The sequence below is a fragment of the Calidris pugnax genome, unplaced genomic scaffold (assembly GCF_001431845.1).
Source record: "Calidris pugnax isolate Ruff unplaced genomic scaffold, ASM143184v1 scaffold27, whole genome shotgun sequence".
In the NCBI taxonomy this organism is placed as follows: domain Eukaryota; kingdom Metazoa; phylum Chordata; class Aves; order Charadriiformes; family Scolopacidae; genus Calidris; species Calidris pugnax.
Window position 1 is genome coordinate 9,636,465 of NW_015090893.1, and position 20,997 is coordinate 9,657,461.

At 43.2% G+C, this 20,997-nt stretch overlaps 1 protein-coding gene across 1 annotated transcript in view; it reads left to right on the forward strand.

Moving 5' to 3' along the window:
• The window catches only part of EBF1 (early B-cell factor 1), a 280,846-nt gene that overhangs the window by 2,772 nt on the left and 257,077 nt on the right, over positions 1-20,997 (forward strand). The window contains exons 4-6 of the mRNA XM_014947757.1: positions 8,606-8,691; positions 9,118-9,191; positions 16,303-16,371. Of these exons, the coding sequence (XP_014803243.1) occupies positions 8,606-8,691; positions 9,118-9,191; positions 16,303-16,371 (229 nt within the window). The remainder of the gene's footprint in view (positions 1-8,605; positions 8,692-9,117; positions 9,192-16,302; positions 16,372-20,997) is intronic.

Genomic DNA, 20,997 nt, shown 5'->3' on the forward strand with positions numbered 1-20,997 from the left:
GCCCGACCCCGGGGGCTGCGGGCTGCGCGGAGGGTCCCCGCGGGACCCTGCCCGCCGCCGGGCTTGGGAGCTCCCCAAAATACCGGCGAGCCCTCCATCCTTCCTAGGGCTGTTTTTGCCGCTTAATTAGGAAGAATTAACCTCAGCCCACACCCCCCCCCCAGCCCACCAAACGCCGGCAGCACAAGCCGCTGCGCGGGCGCGGGGGTTGTGTTTGTCCGTCCGTTCTTGGCGGTGCCGCCGGGTCCTCGGGTTAACGGCGGGGGGGGGATATCGCGGGGGGTTGTGTTTGTCCGTCCGTTCTTGGCGGTGCCGCCGGGTCCTCGGGTTAACGGCGGGGGAGTCATATCGCGATAGGTCTGCGTGTCGCAACAGCCCCCCGGACCGCGGCGCGGGGAGCGGCGGGCGCGGTGTGGGGCTGCGGGGAGGGCTGTGGGGCTGCGGACCCTGCCAAGGGATTAACCCTCATTTGAAGGTTGCTCTTTAGCTGCCCAGACACAGCGACAGCGCGCGTGCCGACCTCCAAAAAATACTTTTCTGTATGAAAGCGGTATTTTTACAAAGGGACTAGCTGAACAAATCGATTCTTTTTTTTTTTTTTTTTTCAAAAAAACCCCGCTACTCTAGCTTTATCTTCTGTTCCCGTCAGGATATTTTTATCTTGTAGTACGATTCTTTTAAATAGTTGGGATCGCTTCTAAGCCTTTTTATCCCGAAGACTTGTTTTTTCCCTCCTAATCTGTTTTACTTGTTAAAAAAATTCTTACATTTTATTTAGGAAAAACATTGACCTTTTTTTGTACCGATAGGAAAAGTCAGTCCCTGTATGTTGTCTGTAGGGAAAAAACTCTTGGCTTGTATTTGGGTTTCTTTTCTACAGCAAAACATAAAGCTCTAAGGGCCGAGGTTGTTTTAGAAAACTCTCTTTGATGGTCCCAAAACATCTTTTCCTGCTATTGAAGACTGTCTTTCAACACAAAAAAAAAAAAAAAAAAGGAAAAAAGCAACTTGGATGAATTTAACTAGGGAATCCACTATGCATCTGAACTCTGTTATATGCACTTCCAAATAGAGCCCATTCCCTGTAGGAATTAAAACAGCAGCAACATAGCCTTCTTCATAACAAATCTTGGAAAGCATTTGCTGTCATTCCTTGTTTTTCAGGCAGAAATTGGTTAGTTTGTGTTAAAAGTAACAAAATCTTCCTGATAGATGAACTCTTCTTAGTCTTTTCGGAGCTTATGTATTTCACTGTAGACCGTATGAGAGAGACTATCAATAAATATTGTCTTTAGATAGCTTTCCTATCAGTACGGAAATGCAAAAGCCTCTGTTCATAATCCTGTTGAAAACAGAGCCCTGAACTCGTGTAGAGCAGCGGATTCAAAATAATTTTCTTAACAAAGGCATCTTGCATATGAAGAGTTCATCCTAAGGCACTGTTTGACCTCTTGGTCTCTCATTATTATCAAGTCATCAGAGGGTCTTTGGAGAGAAAGGGGAAAAAAAACCCCGAGATACAGTTTATTTGTAAAACCTACCGTGTAGCTTTAAAGCACATTCACAATGAAGGAAAAAAAAAAAAAAGAAAGCACAAAAGAAATCTCTCTGATTTCAGGAAGTCTTACAAAAACAAAGTTAGTGCAAATTACAGATTTTTGGGGAAAGTGCAATGGAGTTGAGAAGCGAGGATTTAGAACAAAAGCTCTCTGAACTTAGGTTAGAAAGCAGGGAGTGAAAGGCTGTTTTAGACGCAAACATGTTTGCTTATGTATTAATTTCATGAATATAATTTCTTTAGGCATGGCTATAATTGCTCATGAAAAATAGGGCATTGTCATGTCAAAACTGTGGCATGTGCCGCTCTGAATTTTTTCGGGGGCCGGGGGCTGAAATTCTGCCTCTTCCTCTTTTTAAATTCTTTCTTTTTTTAAAGTGAAATTATTTCAGAGTTGCGATCGCTTTGGTTACTGAATGCTTATTAGGAAGCGAAGTACAACACATGACAGAAGCTCACCCAAATGTTGAATATATCATTTATATTTTACGACAGTGAATTATATAGAAGATTCTCAAGTAACTTTCAAATCATCAAACTGTAATTAAATATTGCAAAGACTGTCTGAAAATTCTTTAATTTTTAATGAAAGTTAAATATATATTGTCAGTCTACTTGAAGGTGTAGTATTTTAATGCATGACGCTCAGAACAAATTGGATAATGAAATGATTACTTTTAAATGAAACTGTTGCAGAAGTGTACATGTTTCTGCTGGCAAGGATCTTCTCAATACTCACACACGCACATTCACACACTCAATAATTGTGAATTCCCAGACTGAAATTACAGCTACTCTGAGGTTTCTGGTGGCAAATTAAAAATCCCACAGAAGCAAATCCTGAATGAGTTAGGTTCCCCAGGTCATACAGGGAAGTATCTGTGGCTCTCTCCTTATATTAAATAATAATTTTTTTTTTTTAATACGGACAGATCAGATTTAAATGTATTCTCTTTGTCTCACAGTTAGACATTGCAAGGTTTTTTACAGCAGCAGATTGTTAAGCTAGGTAAGAGGAAATACAGTCTGTTCTGCAAATCAGACCTAGATTTCTGCATGTAGGATTGCGACTCACGGATTCGACATAAACGTCCCATTAGGAGCACGTGTTGGATGAGCGGGTAGACTGGCAGGGCTTCCCTGTGCTGGATGCTATGCATGTAATCAATAGGAGAGATTCCTGCTCCTATGGAGTTCTTGATCTGAATAAGTTGGGGATTTGTTTGTGGGGCTGTGCCCAACTAAGAAACTCACGGCAGGAGTCCCGTCACGGGTGGAACAGGGGGATCTCCGTGTCCTGGTGCGCGTGTCTGTGCTCTCCATCAGCTGTGATGCACGATGGGAAGCAGGGCTGGAGGGTGAAGTTACTGAAGTAACCAAGAATTTTGTTGCAGATTCCATCCCAGGGCAGATCTGGGATGTTGGTATGAGCTATGCACGCGCTGCCCCAAAAGATGAGCTTCCCTTGCACGCGTGCTCCTTGGTAGTCCGGGCTGTGGGACTTCTGAATGGGAAACCCAGGCAGGATTGGTCTCAAAGTGCATCTTTTTGAGCTATATGCAGGATAACGCGCTTGGCCTTCGGTGGTGGCCCCAGAGAAGTGTCGGGTAAGATGGGAATTACACGCCTTTGAGGGGTCTCGCTCAGTTCCCAAAATGTGCCCCCGTCATTTAAAAACTGTAAATACTAGACACAAATCGTTAATGTTGCGGGGAAGTTCTTTCCAGTTAGGGTAACAACATTCGGCGTCAATACTGGCTTAATTAAATTTTCTTTTATGTTATCTTGGCACCTCATTTTATGTCGGGATCACATTCCTAATGCGTTCAAAACCCTGTAGGATCCCAAACTTTATAGCTGTTGCTTTCCGTAAAGCAGCAGCTCCTACCGCAGTAGGTCTGGCTCTAACAATGATGCATTCTGAAATCGCCTGCAAAACGTGAAAGATGTCTGGTCTAATAAAACCGGAGTTTTTAGGCAAGTCTAAGGATTTTAATGCGTTTACGGAGAAGAGATGCCTTCTATTTCTTCAGCTGTATTTTCATAAAGTTGAGATATTTCACTATTAGGAAAGATGGAGGAAATAAATCTGAAATACTTGTTCCCCACCCATTTTTCCTTCAGCCGTTCTCATCCATAAGATATAACGGATGCTAATACGGCTCAGGCATCTTAAAAATCATAAGTTTTGCACGATAGCTATTGTCTGTAGCTGAGAGTCCTCATGAGTCAAAAATCCTTCCTTCAGACTTCAGACTGTTTATATTTTGCTTTTTTTTTTTTTTTTCCCCCGTACTGTAACTCTGGATGCAAATGGTTTTTTCTGTTGACTTCTCTATCATTCTCTGATGTCTGCAGATATTTGATCAGCTCTCTATTCTGTGCATAGCATGGCCCTTCTCTGGCAGCTACACGCATGGGAAAAAAAATGTTATCAATAAGTTCAGAGGAGCCTCAGCAGACTCGGAGAAATTTCACACAAACATAAAACAAAACCTAACCCCTGTGACGGGGAAAGTTTACATTGCGCCAGATTTTAGCAGCTTTCTTGTGCCTTTGGTGAGATGTCAGAAGCGCAGGTGATTTTAATTTTCTTGTACAGAGAGGAATGGAGAAGTTTGGAATTTGCATGCATGATCAGGACCTGTGTTTGGGAAAATGTAAACTCATCACAGTGGAAAATGTGTTGTTTGGAGTCTGAGGGTGAAAACAAAGCTGAGGATTTTGGAGAGACTGCCTGAGCCAGATGGCCTGGTGCATTCCCAGTCTGGCAGCCCAACTGCTCCCTCCTGTATAATATACAGCCATTTGTTCTGGGATATTTACGCTAGAGCTGTTTCCATGTGAATGTTTGAAAACCATTAAAAATGAACATATTAGGAGAGATAAATTTATTTAATTTGTGTGAATACGTCGATAAGCAGGCTGTGTATCAAAGGCAGAGGGAGGCTGGATAAAATAATTAGATGCTACTGAATTGTGCACTGAGAGGGACAGCAAGAGCTCAGCGTCCTCGCCCTGGGACCCAGCCCCGTGCTACTTCTCCGGGATAAACCTCGCCGGGATGAGTTGAAATTTTGCCTGGGGAATGGGGTAAAACCTCGGGTAATTAAGGGTTAAGCATTCGCAGCCAAATAAATGTAATTCACAGTATTTTCTGCGCAGATATATAGCGGATACAAGCCTAATCCTCACTGGGTGAAATTCTGGCCCATCTGAAGTCAATTGCAAAGCTCCTATTGAATTCGGTGGGGCCACGGTTTTATTTTCTCTCTGTGTGTAGGGCTGTATACGTCATTACAAATCATTTTAGTTCTGTTTTTGAAAAGACCCTCATTTTAATGAGTTTTTCTTTCTCCTTTATTTCAATAAAGGAGATAGTTTGTTTTGTGAAACAGATGAGGAGTTTGAAAGGGAGTGGATTTAGATGTGTGTTGTGATTTCTCTCCTCTTACTCTTTTAAAATCAAGGCCATGACATAACTGAGGTGATTTCTCTCCTTCTCTTACTCTTTTAAAATCAAGGCCATGACATAACTGAATAATATAATGGCCATGATCTCATTCCTTCAAGATTGTTTTTCGTCCAGTTCAGAAAGCAGGGTTGCTTGACTGGCAAACTGACACCACGAGACGATTCTGCCCTGGGTTGTACCAGCATAAATCTGGATTTATGCAGGAACAGCTAAGGACAAAATCTGGCTCTCTATTTTTTCCAACTTATTTGTCAACTATTTTACTGCTTTATCCTGCCGTCTTTACTGGGAAAAAAGTGGATTAAATGAGAACTGTAGCCTTGACTTTTATATTACTCCCCTCCCTTTTATTTTATTTATTTTTTTTTTTTTTTAAGGAACTCCATCACTGAAAACTTTAGGCGAATTATTGGACGCACTTGTTGTCTAGAAATGACGGCGATGTGCTCGATTTAGTAATTTTTATTTGCTGGCAAGCAGTGAATTGCATTTAATTTAACTTTTTATGCAGCTTTATTTAATTGCGAGTAAGGAAGTCTTATATTTTGACAGTCATTTTTTGGGGCCTGATTTTGAAATCCGTTTGTGCATGAGTGATCGTTACTCACTGAGACTTCTTGTAGAAAGGTTACTTGGGTGAGTAATGGCTCACAAAATGGCAGATGAATTTTGTGGGGAAATATTGAGGTTGTTCAGGAGAAAAAAAAACTATTTTGAAATGCTTATGAAATGCACCGAGTTAAAACTACACGAAGTAAACAAAGAAAAAAAAAAAAAAAAACCCAACAAAGTCTGTAATTTTGCATTTCCTTTGCTGGTGTTTTGTTGTGCAACCCTGATGTGTATTTGCAGGCTTATTTTTAGCTCTGCTGTGGTCTAAGTTTATACACTGTAACTTTCACTTTATCTCTCATTAATGCCATCCCTGTTCGACAAAATCACGACGGCGTTAGCGCCACGAGGAATCCTGCTGCAGTCACCCTGCTTTCAAGCCTGAACTTTTTAAAAAATAATCATGAAAAAAAATAATAATTAAGATTTTTTTTTGCCAAAGGAGTAGCTTTTCAAATCTTAGAGTTAAAAATTTTCACAGCAGTAACGTTGTAGACCCTTCCTGTAAAAATACTTCTGGCAGCTATAACGATCTGAAACTTTAGCAGTTCCTGTTTCCTTTTTGAAACTAATTGTAGAATTAATGCTTTAGAGCAGCGCCGTTTGCAAGGCGGCAGGGTATCTGTCGTGCTCTCGGGCAGCCATTCATGGGAGTGAGCGGCTGGTGCTTTGCACACGCGCTCGCACAAGTAAATCGGGACACGGGAATGGGCATGGGGGACGAGGTGCTTGGAAATTAACAATTCCTCCCGCTTCCCAGAATTTCCTAGAAACTCCTGCAGGAATAGGGTATAGCGGGTGTATCTGCGCTTAACGGGGAGAAAACAAAACGCACGCGGGTACGACATCGGTAATTAAATGCAAATAAAGTGAAAAGCAAATCCTTAACGTAGAGGAAGGCAGAAGAATGTCATGCAGGCAAAGAAGGGATCACTGATGCTAAACACAACAGACAAGGTGATTATGTACCGCAGTGTTGACTCTGCCCGTTCATTATTGCTATTTAGTGGAGTTATTTAAGCGGGTACCTGGAGGTTAAGTAAGCATAGCAGCGGGGAGAGAAGAGGAAGAGAGAGCGGAGAGGGGGGAAAAAAGGAAAGTAAATTTTGTGTTCTGGTTTGTCATTTCTAGCACTTCTTTGGCTTCACCGGCAACAAGATAACCCGTGTTGGGTGCACTTATATTAAAATTTGAAAGTCTAAGAGGAATGCGCCAAGTCCAGCAGTCCCCTCTCGGGCACCGTTCGCCCCATGTCATACTGTGGTGTGTGGAGGTGCAAGGGGACTGGAGGTGTTTGTCTCCACTAAAGGCCTCGGGAGTAGATCTGTTCTTTACGCCCCATGCTCTGCACTCTCAGAGGTGGATGGTTCTTTAATTATTGATTGATTAAGTCCAAAAAGTGCCGTGAGCTTCCCACTGTGCCTCGCCTGTCCCACTGCAAGTTGGAACCCGTTTTGAGGTTTTTTGGAGTCCTTGCAATGTCCCCACTGAGTGACCCCACCGGTTGTCAGATGATTACTTTCATCCCCTGGTTTTGGCTGGAAGAAGCTTCTCCCCGTCTTTCCCTTCAATGCATGGAAATGAGGATCTTCTCAGTTTGTCCCATTTCCTGATGTAACACACGGATGACCACACTGCCATCACCCAAGGCCTCTTGCAAACCACCTGTAGCTCTCTTGGGCGCTCATGTGGAAGAACCTTGAGGTGTGGGCCAGCAACCAAGCAGGGACCTGGGGTCCCAGCTGGGGTCAGGGGGGTTTCCTGGTGTCTGTGCTGCATGGACTTTGCATGCATCCTGTTACCTCTTTTGTGTCCCCGTTACAGGAGTGCTGGGATCACAGGTTTTGTGCCTCGCTGGTGGGAATGAGGGAGCAGGAACCAGGTGAAACTCTGTGCCCATTAGTTGCAAGGAGACCATCGCCCTTTGTCTTATCTTATCAGCAAAAAAAACCTGCACTGGCTGTCAGATTTTAGGGGAATGCACATAGCAGAACCAAAATGAAAAAATTAAAATGAGCAAAGATAACACAGCCCCAACCCTGATACTATTTATGGAATCATTAAATCATTTTACAATGCATAATATTAATATTGCATATTGCTATTAAAATGGTGTTAAAAAATCAGCTCATGCTGATTTTTGCATCCTGAGATCCCTTTGCAGGTACAACACCTCTTACCCTTGGCAGGTTTTATTTGCAAGGACTGAGAAAGCAGTTAATGTGATGTTACTTCATCATCTATTAAGATAACTTACTTTTTGTCGTTATTTTCCACACTCCACTTCAAAGTGGTCTCATTCCATAAAACATATTTCATCCATGTAGTATAGTTTTATTTTTTATTTTCAATATCTGTTTTATTGTTATTAGGGATACCCATATCAGATGTCATTTTATCTGAAGAGTTTGTTCTCCAATTTCTTCTTTCTAAGTCTGATTTTAGAGGCTGAAAAGGTCACACCACAGGTCAAGGGAAGAGCTGATGCTTGGTCATCTCACTCAAGGCTAGGGCTCTGATCGTTCATCCCAGCTCTGGAGTGGGACCCTAAACCATTTAGGAGCCTCAGTGCTACTGGAAGATGCTGTTGCAAAGGCAACTTTTTTTATTTTAACTGTTGTTTTGCTGCTGGGGGGCTGGTGCCTGGGACCAGGGGTGGTTGGAAAACACAACTGTGTCCTGCTGGGATGGAAACCCTGTGAGCACTAACCTAGTTTGTGTGTAACGCCGATCCCTCGCCGTCGGTTCTGCCGGGGGAAGGATTGCAAACATAGACTCTTCTTGAAATGAGAATACACTGTCTTTCCATGGTTTTAACTTAAAGGATTCTCCCCGTGCTATCTCAGAGTCAAATTTCTCAAGCTGGTTGATCCTCTGTTTGTTTTGGTATCCTCTGCTCTGGCAGAGCCTGCCTCTCGCTTATTTATATCCCCATAACTCCGGAGTTGCTCTCCGGAAAGCGGCGGATCACGATGTTCAAGGGGAGAATCAGGCCCAGGCGCTTTCTCAGGAGCTACCAGGAAAATGCCTGGGCTGTGCAGCTTTTGTAATTAAAAATACATGAGCTCTCTCTTTTCTGTCTTATTTTTTTAATGAATAGGACCCAAAGTATGCCAAGCCTCGCTGTTTTTTTTTTGTTGTGTTTTTTTTTTTTCCCCTCCTTTTTTTTTTTTTCTTTTAATGCTATTAGGTTATATTTTATTCTGAATTGAAAAGAAAATTGTGGTTGTCTTGACTACTAAAAAAACCCATCCTACACACCGCTTGAGAGATGTGCAACGGAGAGGAGGGAATTTAGCTGTACTCAGCTTGTGTTGTTTTCCAACTGCAAGTCTTGGAGCAGGTTCGGTGGGGACGCGGGCTCGTTAGCCTGAGACTTGGCCACTCCAGCTGCCCCTTTGGCTACCGCGACGCGTTTTTATTTTCTCCAAACTCCACTCGATGCACAGCTAAAACTGTGTTTTGTTTCTAGGCGATAGTATATGAAGGCCAAGACAAGAACCCAGAAATGTGCCGAGTTCTGCTCACGCATGAAATAATGTGCAGGTAAGAAATATACCCCGCTTCCAGTTAATTAGTGACGAGAAGATGAACTTGGCTCTCAAAATCTAGGTTGAACCTGCAGCTATTTTCGGACTTAAATTTATCTTTCTTGCATTAAACAATCCCAAAATAACACAGTTCGGTGTGTGTAATTAGCAGCAAGGTCTCAGTCGTCACACTGGTTTTCAATTATTTATAAAGAGTTATTCTGAACAGAACGCTACTGGTTTTCATTTAGACACCGTAGCCCACAAAAGGTCTCCTCACCAAAATTAACAGTCAATTATAGTCTTCTAGCAATAAACGTCTCTGTCCCCAATTCCCAACAAAGACTACTCAGTAAGATGACAAAATAGTAATTTTGGTTGGTTTTTTTTTGGACGTGCATTAAGACTTGAAGTCAGGAGGCCTTTCTTGTCCCAGTTGCTGCTCACCCAAGGTCCCCACTTGGCTGGAGCGGAGCAGGTGATACCATCCACACAAGGGATGTCTTCTTGTTGATTTTTTTTTTGAACTTCCCCATGCAGATTCGGCTCTGCCCTGTGCTCTCTTTCCCTGAACATGCCTGCCTGGGGTTGGACACTTAAATTTGGGACAGTCAAATATCTTCTCTCCTGAAGGTGGTACCTCTGCATCGGGCAGCTGCTTCCTTCTCTCTTCTGGCTGATGGAAATAGGTGAAGCCTCTTCTGCTTCCTTTTTACCACGGAGAAGGCGGCAGCTTCCCACAGGCCCCTCCGACACCTAGGAGAGCTTGACCTTGCAGTCTCATTAAAGTTAGTGGGTGTTTTTTGCATGTCTGAAAAAATCATTTGTTACATGTTATTCGATGGCAGAAAATAATTCCCTGGTGGAAGACGAGGCGTTCTTGCATAAGCTCATTGTTACAATCAGTTGTTTTAAGACTGTAAAAATGCCATTGCATGCGTTGTAACTTTTACAAAACACATTTGCTAAAAAGGAGTAACTTGAGGGTAAAAACTAGTGCCCACTTCTAAGAGAATAAACTTGGATGAGGGTTTCCTGGTGGGGGAGAGCCTTAGACAACATATTCAGATGGAAATTTCTCTGTTGGTTGATTTTTTTTTTTTTTTAATTTTTTTTTTTTTTTTTTTTCATTCTTGGCGATCTGCATGTTTTGTCCTCCATGGCAGCTCCTCCCTGATAAAACCCTGCTGGAGGGTAGCACCCTGCGGTGCTGGCAGGGAAGGAGCTGCTCTCCTTGCTTTGCCAACCCTGGGGTGAAACCCCACACAGCCCCACCCCAGATTCTTCCTTGCAGGATTTGGGGAATTTTAGTTTTCGTGTTGTATTTTTCTAGGCCGCTTCCTTGGGTAGGTTTGGCTTCTTCCAGGAAACCAAAGACAACCCATTACAGCCCCAGAAGGATCAGAGCAGACGGGTGGCTCCAAGAGGAGGTCCTGCTGCTGCTGGGACCTGCAGCATCGCTTTGCTGGGGATTCCTGGCCAGTTCTCCCTTTCCAAATGGAAACCCAGTAGCGCTGACAACTCATAATTGCCCTAAAATTCATTGGCCAAATTAGCACCACTTTCACACTAGATACCTAGCTAGGAACAATTCATGGAAATATTAAAGGAGGCCCCTGACCTGATAAGGCTGAAGTGCACGCTTTGCTTTTCTCCTGTAATAGACCAGTAAAACAGTGGGACTGTTCACGCGAGTAAAATTAAGCACGTGCTCATGTGCCTGCAGTGTCAGGGTCTGAATCTGCTGTTACTCCTGGGTGAAGAGCCCTCCTGATCCCTAAACCCTAAACGGCAGGGTTTTGAGGTGGGAATCACATCTGCCTGCCACTCACTGAGCCATCCGTGCAAAAGGAAGAATCACCTACTTTGATGCGTGAATTTTCTTACAAATATTTCAGAAACATAAAGAGTAAAAAGTAAATTAAAACTTTATATAGAGGGTTGAATTTTAACCAGAAGACCAAATACCCACATCAAAGATTTATGGCCGTTCAATATACTTTGACTGAGACAAAATTATTTCCGTTCTGGGAATGTGGAAAGATGTGCAGTCTTCCCCTTTATTAAAGCACTTTACACTTTCTTTGTTCCTAAAATTCACTGGATCGGGAGCTTTATTCTTCTCCTTCTATTTATTTACTGCTAGTCCTTGCCTTGTGTTTCATAACCATAAGGTGGAGGGGTAGCGAAAAAAAATAATAAATCTGACCATAGTAGGCAAATGTTGTGTGCCTGACGGAGTGGGGGAGGCATATTCAAATTTCTTACAGCTCATATTAGATATTACCCATTTCCCTCTCTGCCTATACATGTGTAAGAGGGTGCTGTTTGTTTACCAGGCCGCTTGACCCTATTGCACAAATCTGTCATCTATTGTGCTGCTAACACTCTTTTAAATTGCAAATCTGATGCTCTTTAGGGGTCTAGAAGGGGAAAAAAAAATCTCTCTCCACACCATTCTGTTTCTCTTGATTTCTTGCCTGTTGTAAGTGGAAGTTGGGATGTGCTGAATTTGCACCAGGGGTGCAAATGCAGCCTCAATTATAAGCATAAAATTAGAGTCTGTTCCCCATTAATCAGCCCAGCTAATTGCTATGCACTACCATTAGCCATATGGTGTGAAAGACAGCTTGCTCTCCCTAAGATGAAATTTCTTCATTTCAGACATGAAATAGTGAGGGCTCTGTATTTTAAAATAGCTTGTTTTAGATATTTAATTTCTAAACAACTTTCAGCAGTGCTTTCTATCAAGGCTAACTGCACAATAAAACTTTGCATTTGTGTGACAAAGCTGGATATTTATAGTATACTACAACTATGGCACGGATAAGACAAAGAATTCAAATGTATAGGAGAGTCCTGGTTGTGGCTGGAAAGCGGGGCTGAGATTTGCTTCAGGTGGCTGTTTATTTCAAAGGATTTCATTGTGTTTTGTCAAATATAAAAATCTCCGCTGTTGGCGAAAATGTTAATAGCTGGGGAGAATTCACAGCCTCAGTGGAATTTATTAGTATTGTAGGCAGCATGGGGAGGGACATCTATAGTTAATATTGCCTCAACAATTTCCATTATGAAACCTTCAGTGGCTTACAGCTTTGCCAAACTTAAACTGTTCTGGCTGAAATGTCCTTTGCAGGGTGTCAGCCTCAGGCTGACTTTCTTTGGAAAGTTTCAGCTAAAATGGTTCAGTGATTTCTGAGAATGAGGTTGGAGTAAAATATGGTTTTTGTCTGTGTCAAATAAAATCTTAACAGCTGTTTTGGCAAAGGAGCTCCTGTACCTCCACGCTTCGGGGCGAGGAGCCTGTTTGGGGCAGGGGTTGTCCCGGCTGTGTCGTCTGCGGGATGAAACCCACCTCGCCGGGAGCTTCTGCAAAAAAAACTGCCACCCGGACTCGCTAACGACTTGTTAGAGCCTGGCAGCTAAATGATCGGAAAGTCGCCTTCGCGCTGGCCACGTGCCACCGCCCCGTAATTTCTCATTGTTCATTGTCCCCGCAGAAAGCCCGAGCGAGCAGATACACAAAGCAGGGCTCCTCCTCGCGCGAGCGATGCTCCTGGCCACCACGCCGGGGTGGGGACCGGGGGGATTCGGGGGTGCCAGACATCGGGGTGAGGAGGCCATCTCCTATGCACCCGGGCAGTGTGGGATAGAGATGCTCCAGCGCAGGGGAAGAGGAGGAGGAAGATATGGAGCAAGATGGCAGGAGGGCAGCAGGTCCCCAGAGGGTTGGGGTGAGGACAAAGGCAACAACAAAAGCTGGGAGTGGTGGTGGTGGAGGCCAGGGGATGGGGAGGCCTGAGAAGGGGCAGGATGGGGATGGCGTGGGGCTTGGGCACAAGCCCTGGGGATGGCGAGGATGGCAGTAGGAGTGGAGGAAACCTGGGGCAGGCAGAGATATGGGGCGCAGGAGCTGGAGTGGGTTCTAGTGGCAAGAGACTTCATTACTATCAAGGACTACTTGTTATAAAAACAAAACATCTCTCAGACAAAGCCATTTTTGCAGGGTTTTTCTGTGGGCCATCACGATGTGCCTGAGCCCTGGCTCCCTGCCCAACTTGGGAACAGGCATCATGGAGGGACAGCAAGGACAAGTCCTTGCCCTCCTGGCTGCGAGGATCCAGGGCTCAGCACCTCTCCCTGCACTTTCACAGAGCTTCACTAGGAGCTGGAGGGTTTCTGGGTGACTTGGGGAAGCTCCTAGGAATTTTTAAATTCCTTCGGGGAAAGGAGAAAGGATGCTGAATATTTAGGAACTTTTTTTCCAAGTGTTAAATAGTCACTGCAAGCCAAAGCTTTTGAGGCAAGTTGAATTAGAAGCACTTCTCGTGCCACACAACCATGTCTCAAACTCGGAGGTTTGTGTGATGTTTTCATTCTCTGCATTGATAAACTATCGTAGATGAAGCCTTGGATTCTGCTGTGGGGGGAAAAAATGCAAAAGGCAAGCTAAGGTTTGAAAAAATAATTATGTAGAACATGAAAGGACATTTGGGGTCTCCCTTCTTGCTACAGAGCCACCAGACAACGGGATGTGCCGGCTGTGCACCTCCTCCACGTCACCCTCAAACTGCAGTGGAAGGAGTGAGGTCTCCACTTGTGACTATTGGGATGCACTTTTGGGAAGCCCTATCCAAACGAGGGGGCCACCCAATAAGCGACGTGGTGTTTCCCCGGCTCTGGAAGCCGGGTTGTCCCCGTTGGCCAGTGCCTGTCTCCATCCCACACAGGGCAGGAGAAGAGACCAAGGCACCCCCATCCCCGGGCCCCTGTGGCCGACTCTCCCGCTGGGTTAGTGCCCCGGGAAGGTGCCAGCCTCCGAGCCTGGTGGTGCATGGATGGTGGCATCTGCCCATCTCGGGCTGGGAGCCTGGGAACCTTTGCTCGCCTGAGTAAGTGTGGCAATTTCTGTCCCTCCAGTCTGCTGTGAGAATGTCAGGACTAGCCCTGATTTGCTTCAGTCACAAGAACTGCATTGTCTTAACTTGTGCCAACTCTGTTTCTAATTACATTTTAATCATTTAAAAATGATTAGCAGTTTTTATTGCCTTGTTTGTGGGTAAATTTTCTCACCCCACACATTCTAGCTGCACTCCAACGACAAGTCCTTTTATAGGCAAAAAAGCCCCCCGAACGTCCACATGACTATTTACCTACAGCATATTTTATTCCTTCCTAAATTTTAATACTTTCTGGGTGCCAAGGCTCTTGCATTTTCTGGTGGATCAATTGTGGTATTGTGCTGTAAAATTAAGCAGTTTTTTTTGGCAATCCCAAACAATGTAACTTCCACCGAAATGAAGATACTGCACATGTGTTAACTGTGAAAAGTTTCAGCCCTGAATAGTTGCCTTGAAGCTTTTTGCGGTGAAAAGAATTATGTATTTTCCTCTCTTTGAAAACAAAATTATTATTTTTTTTTTAAAAACCATGTTTAAACAGGCTGTTTTTCTAAAAGGCCCCCTTTTTTTTTTTGTTATCTTTAGTGTGGTTAGTTGCTTTATTGCTAATCTTGGTGGGTAACTGTATATTATTCGCTCTATTGTTCAGCAACACAAGAGAACCTTTGTCATACTCCCAACAGGGCTATTTATATAGCGTGGCACTTCTGAGGGCTTCTTCCTGCCCTGATGTTCTTCCACCTTCTGGGGAAAAGAAAATAGTTCATGTGAGCAGGAGTGTGAGCAGTGGTCGTTCCTGCCAGCTGCCCAAAGCTGGCTGCTGAAATAAGGGCAACGTGCAGGTCCCCCCAATTCTGCTTGGAACAAGCTTGGTGGTTTCCAAAGACACTGGTTGAGGTTTATCCAAAAGTTTATTGAACGGAGAGATGGGCTCAGGTCTGGCCATGGAGAGTGAACAAGGTGGTCCTCACTGCCTGTCACTTGGGTGCCACCACAGGATGGGGTCCTTGCTCCCCGTCCTCCCTACAGCCCTCACCCTGCAGGCTTCATCCAGAAGGTCCCTGGGGACCCAGGAGGGCTTGGGAAGACCAGGAGCTTCTTGACTTTTTTTTTTTTATTTTTATTGCTTGGAGCCTTGACTTCAATGGGGGATTTTCTGTTAAGGGACATCACCAAACAGGAGCTTTCCTTGCTAGGTGGGTGTTTCCTCCCTGGGGTGGGCAGGTGGGTGAAAGCCTGAGGCTTTGCTCACCTGTGTAGCCATGACTTGGAGCTGTGGGTTTAGACGGGCTGTGGGGCAGAGCAGGACTCCCACGGGCAGCCCCCTCCTCGCTCAGCCGCAGCTCTAAGACACACCAGGAGGGATTCCCACCCTGAGCAGAAACGTGAATATTGCCTGCGAGCTTACCTGAAATATATTTATGGCTCTTAACGGACCAATAACCCCTGACAAGGAATCATCACAAACAACAATTTAACTTCTCTGAGGAAACAATGAGCCACCTTCGTTCAAAAGAATCCCAGCCTCGAGGTCAGCGATGGAGCAGAGCTTTGGGAGAAGGAGCTTCTATTTCACACGCCTGCTTTGTATCTGACCTGACGCAGGGCACCAGCCGCCCGAGCTGTGCTCTCCGTGGCATTAGCAATCATTAACATGCTCAGAAAACTTGGGGAAGGAGGCATGCTCCAGCATAAAAAGCCACAGCTGATGGTGCTTGCATTTTGGCTCCCCCATTAACAACAGTGTTTCTTAGAGGGAGAATAATTGTGCTTTCAGATTTGGGAGGGAGGTTTCCCGGTAGCTGAGAATCCGACTCTGTGTAGAAGCAGGAACAGCATGTGGATGTGTAACATTAAGTGTTAAACAAATGTAAGAGAAGTGCTCAGTGGAGAAAAAGCTGCCTTATTTTGTGTGCAAATATATGGGACAACTGTTAAACCCTATGGAAAAGAGGCTACAAACAGGCATGTCTCCCTGTTTCGGGTGATCCTTGAATTATTATTTGTGAAAGGGGCAAACCCCCTTTCTTTTTATATTTTCCGTTGCTAACCAGCTGTGCAAGAAGTTAAACATAGTAATTAACCCATATGTGACCCACTACATTTGACTGATTTCCAGGCAGGGACCGAGCGGTAACTCTAGCCGGCAATTTGAACCTACCATGTTCGTAATGATGATTTTACAGTGTAATGGTCGCACTAAATCCTTTCACTTTTGCTCTGTAGCCGCTGTTGTGACAAGAAAAGCTGTGGCAACAGAAATGAGACTCCATCAGATCCAGTGATAATTGACAGGTAAGGACTGCTATTGTTTCCTTCCATTTTTTTTTCCCCCCCTCTCTCCTCATTATAATGAAACACCTGCCCTGTGTTGCTAATGGGGAAGAATTAGGAGTATATACGGATGAAATTTTGTTTTTGATACCGAATTAGTTGTGCTTTGCAATTGCGATTGCCATGGAAGGGCCATATGGAGGATAAGGGAGCGCCCTGCTCTTTGGAGGGCTCCGCTTCTTGTAACTGATTCATGTGCATAAAGAGGAGATTTTTCTTTCTGACTTTCTGTGGCTCAATTCACATGCTGTGCCAGGGAAGCTTCAGGAATAAAATAATAATAGTTTGTGATTTATGAAATGTGGTTGGGTGCTTATAAATATTTAACTTTTATTTGAAAAATGTTTGAATCATTATCACTTTTAGCTACAGTAGTTCTGTTGGATGCAATCCATCTACATTTTAAGGTTTTTATTTATGCATAAAAACAGTTAAAAAAATAGATCTGCAAAGTAAGGGTTTTTTTCCCTCTTCTTATTTTCTTTGGTTGGAATACTATTTTGACTGTATTGCCAGTTGATTAATTCATTTTTGCCTGTCTTAATTATTGTGTTTTTAACCAGATCCATATTGCTAATCTGACATCACTGAGTAAATCACTGTAGTATAATACATCTATTTTCGTTGTTCCGTGCCACGTGTAGTCTCTCTGCTTGCAAATTATGCGAAATAGAAGCCTAATAGTAATTTTTACATTTTAGTTGTCCGAGTTCCTTGTACAAAGCCATGTGTGATAAGCAGGTTATTATACAGCATTGCTCTAGGAGAGTTAAATGGGCATCAAGTACTGGGAATACCTGCCCTCAGCTGGGGAAAGGAATCCCCCTCCTCTAACCTGTGAATAGAGGGACCCTAAAAGGAAGCTACCCATACCTATAGGGGTGAGAGAGTAGAGCAGTGTGCTTCTCCTTGCATTATCCTCTGGGTTAATGTTTGCTATATTAAGTCTAAAGTACCTTCCGTGCCTGTGTGCCCACTTTTTATGAAAGAAGGTGAAGAGGGTTTGACTTACTGGGTGCCACACACAGAGAACGGGTCCAGGGATATGGCAGAGCCCTGCCTGGCACTGCCCTCATCCCCACCCCCAGACTTACACTGCTGCTTGGAATTTGGTAAGAAAGGGCATATATTAGAAGCTTATAGTGGATGTTTTGATTAGCTGTAATAAGTAATCCTGAGAATGTTTAAATCTCTGAAGGTATCTCTATCTATTTTAACTAGGCGTGTTTTCATCTCTGGGAGCGTGAGGGTAGTATGAGGAAAAGTGGGGGGTGGAAAAACCCCCACAGTGTATAGAGATGTGTTTTATAAGCATGCTGCGGAGTTGAATGCTATAAACATGGTGTTAGAGTGGCATTTTGAGCGACATGAAAGCTACAAAATTCACATGAATTTTTCATTGTACTGGAAAGTGAGATGTTAAGATGCTAATGGCAGGTTTACGGAAATATTTTGTTTAACTATCTAGTATGCAAAACTGCTAGTTGCAAATCATTTTAAATTATGAAAGCCAGAGATGCTGTCTGTTGTGTGCTTCCTGCAAAACGAGGAAAACAGTCACGTGAAAAAAAATCCCAGATCGAGCTTCCTAGCAGAGATCAATTTATCAGTATTTACGTAAATTGATGCAAAAAGGTACCAATTCTGAAGGTTATTTTTAAAATGCAAGCTAAACATAGTTTAAAGATCATAATACAAACCCTACCTCACCACCTGTACTGAATCACGTTTGGCTTGTGAATGGGTTAAGCTTTTAAGTTCTTCACTTGGTTTTAAATTGTGACTTTGATACAGGAGGTTGATATGACTGTGGTTTGAATAACATTTGATTTTGACCTGTTCCTGTGGGTTGCAATGGTATAAGAAATTTGACTCAGCAGTACTGTAATTAGCCCTCCCCGTGTTTTTGAAACAGGATTGTGTTACCTGGATTGCATTAGTGTGGCTTCTATTGTTGCCGCTTCGCATCTGTCCCAGTAGGGTACTTAAAACCTTTTCTTGGCCGGGGCTAGTTCAAACAATTTAGGCCAAATAAGTATGTGCTTTATACAGTTAGTGGCTTTAGTGATGTTTCTTGTGACATTTATCCTATTCATTTTTTTCCACCCTTTTGGTTTGGAAAGGATGAAGCGATCTATATGGAGCCTTTTTTCACCTTAAAACGAGTCCTTTAAAAATTGTTCTAACGTTAAAATGCCTGCACAAGTCAGAACATGTGTTTAGTTGTACTCCATTGTCACTTCTCCATGCGCACAATTTTTAACTATTATGTCAATTGATATGCAAAACCATATTTAGCTATTTTTATTTGCATGTGAGCTTACAGAATTCATTTACCATTTGAGCTAAAGCACTCCCACATGCCTTGTGCTCTGATAAAGTCCTGCCTATGGATTTAATATAACTCTTGCATCAAATCCTACGAATCCACAGACTCTGACCTAACATAGAATTTAACGTAGAATCTATCCATGGGATTTTCAACATATGTACTTACATGGAAATGCTATCCTCTTCTTACATGCTGGAATACTATTTTGGATTGATTAATTCTCTTTGATGAGGCTAGAGAAACTTGGGATAGAGAGAGCTGTGTCTTTGTGGTGGTTTAGTGAACTTGGCGACGAGGCTCTTCGGCAACTTCAAAGTTACATGTGTTGTGTTCTTTTTCAAACCCTAGATATATATGAAAAGTAAATCGTATATTTTTATTTAATCAGAATGTGGGGTTTTAAAAAAGTCTGTAGTTGTGTTTGAACCAGGATATGACTTAATCCTTTATAAAATTGCTTTATACTTTGCTCTATTATAGTATCAGCAGATACAGCAGTGAAAGGGATCTACAGAAATTTATACTCGTAGAGCAATCTAAATTTTCTCTGGAGAACAAAATAAATCTATTATGCTTATAGAGCAGTCATTTCAAGGGAGTTTCTTGGAAACTTGTGCACATCTGAATCATCTTCTTAACATAGCCTGTATATTTTATTGCTAATCCAGTTACATGTGTTGAGATGAAGATCTGATGAACAGGAGCTCATTTTAAAAGGGGTATTATTGTCACAACACAAACGCACAATTCCTCCCACAAGTGCAGTGGCAGGGCTGCATTGTAATCACACTTAAAGAAAACACAGAGCACTTCCTGTTATTAAATTAAATTCTAGATTGATTTAACTTTCAAATTGTAACTCATATTTGAATTTAAAAGGTTTGCAATAAAATTCCTGTGAAGAAATTGAATAAATTGTAGTTTTATTACCACTCTGGATATCCTGGTGTCCTAACCTTTTTCCTTACAGTTATCTTAGTTCAATAAATAAAACCTCATTAGACTATTCCCATTTCAACGAGTTTATTAAATTTTACAGGAGTAATTAGCATAAGCTGTGCTAATTTTTCTGGAAGACTAATGAGAGAGCTTCCTAATTAGGTTTGCTTTGTAAGAATCAGAAAAGATGATAATGACAAAAGTCACATAGGGGAGAAAGTGGGGCTTTATATTATTCCTTGGTTCAGGAAAGAGGCTCCTCTCTCAGCATTCTGTTCCAAACTTTTAAACCCAATTTACCACTGTCGGGACCAGTATTTAATGGTGTTACCGGTGCCTGCTGGGGCTTCTTTACCTTTTATGGCTGCATCCAGTAAACAGGAGTCCTGTTGATTGATAAAATGTGAATAATCACTGCAATCCCAAATATAGTGGCAGAAGAATCTCAGCGTTTAGGATCTATACCATATACCTCCAGCGTGTGACACCGCATGGGAAAAGGGCTGCAAACAGCCTGTTTGGCAATTGCTGGTCCATCCCAAATTTTGCTTCTCCCCAGAGCATGCGAGCAGGCTGATGAGAGTGACTCAAAATCGGCTTTGCTGAGATTTACCAATCCAGATGAGACCTGCTTAAGGGATCTCATGACCGTCTATCTTTTGGATAGATAAACTTTAACTGTGGTGTAAGTTGACGGGCTTGGTGCTGGAGCTCTGCCCAGGTGTGGCAGGTCAGCATGAGGATGACTGGGGTTTCTTCTGGCCCTTGTCTGGCAATATATTGAAGTTCTCCACGTGCCGCTTTGGGTGCAGTTTCTGAGGAATGAGGCTCCCTCTGGCTTATGCATTTCCAGCACAACCAGAGCTCTTGTCCATGAACTCAGGGGTTGGATGCTGTAATATTTTTTATGTATTATTATCAGATGGCACCAAAGTATATTTTAATGTATGACCGGCTACCAGGGGTTGAAAGGCCGGTGTGCTTTTGACACCTGCTGTATGGGATGCTCGACTGGATCTCTCTGTAACCCATCCCTGGTACACCCAGCTGCCACGGCTAGGGAGGGAGCCAACTTACCTGCGTGTGTATTTGAAATCTTTCAGCCTTTACCCTGAAAAATTTTATGTTTGTGGGTAGGATTTCGCTGCGCAATGACATGAAAAGAGGCGTGAATGACTTTCAATGTCTCCATTTTACCACTTTACAAGTCATCACGTAGTGGATTGTGTTTTATGGGCATGATCATCTTTTCATCCTAAATACCAGGCAGGTGGAAAAATGACACGCAGGACTGTATCGCGTTCAATGCATCCTCC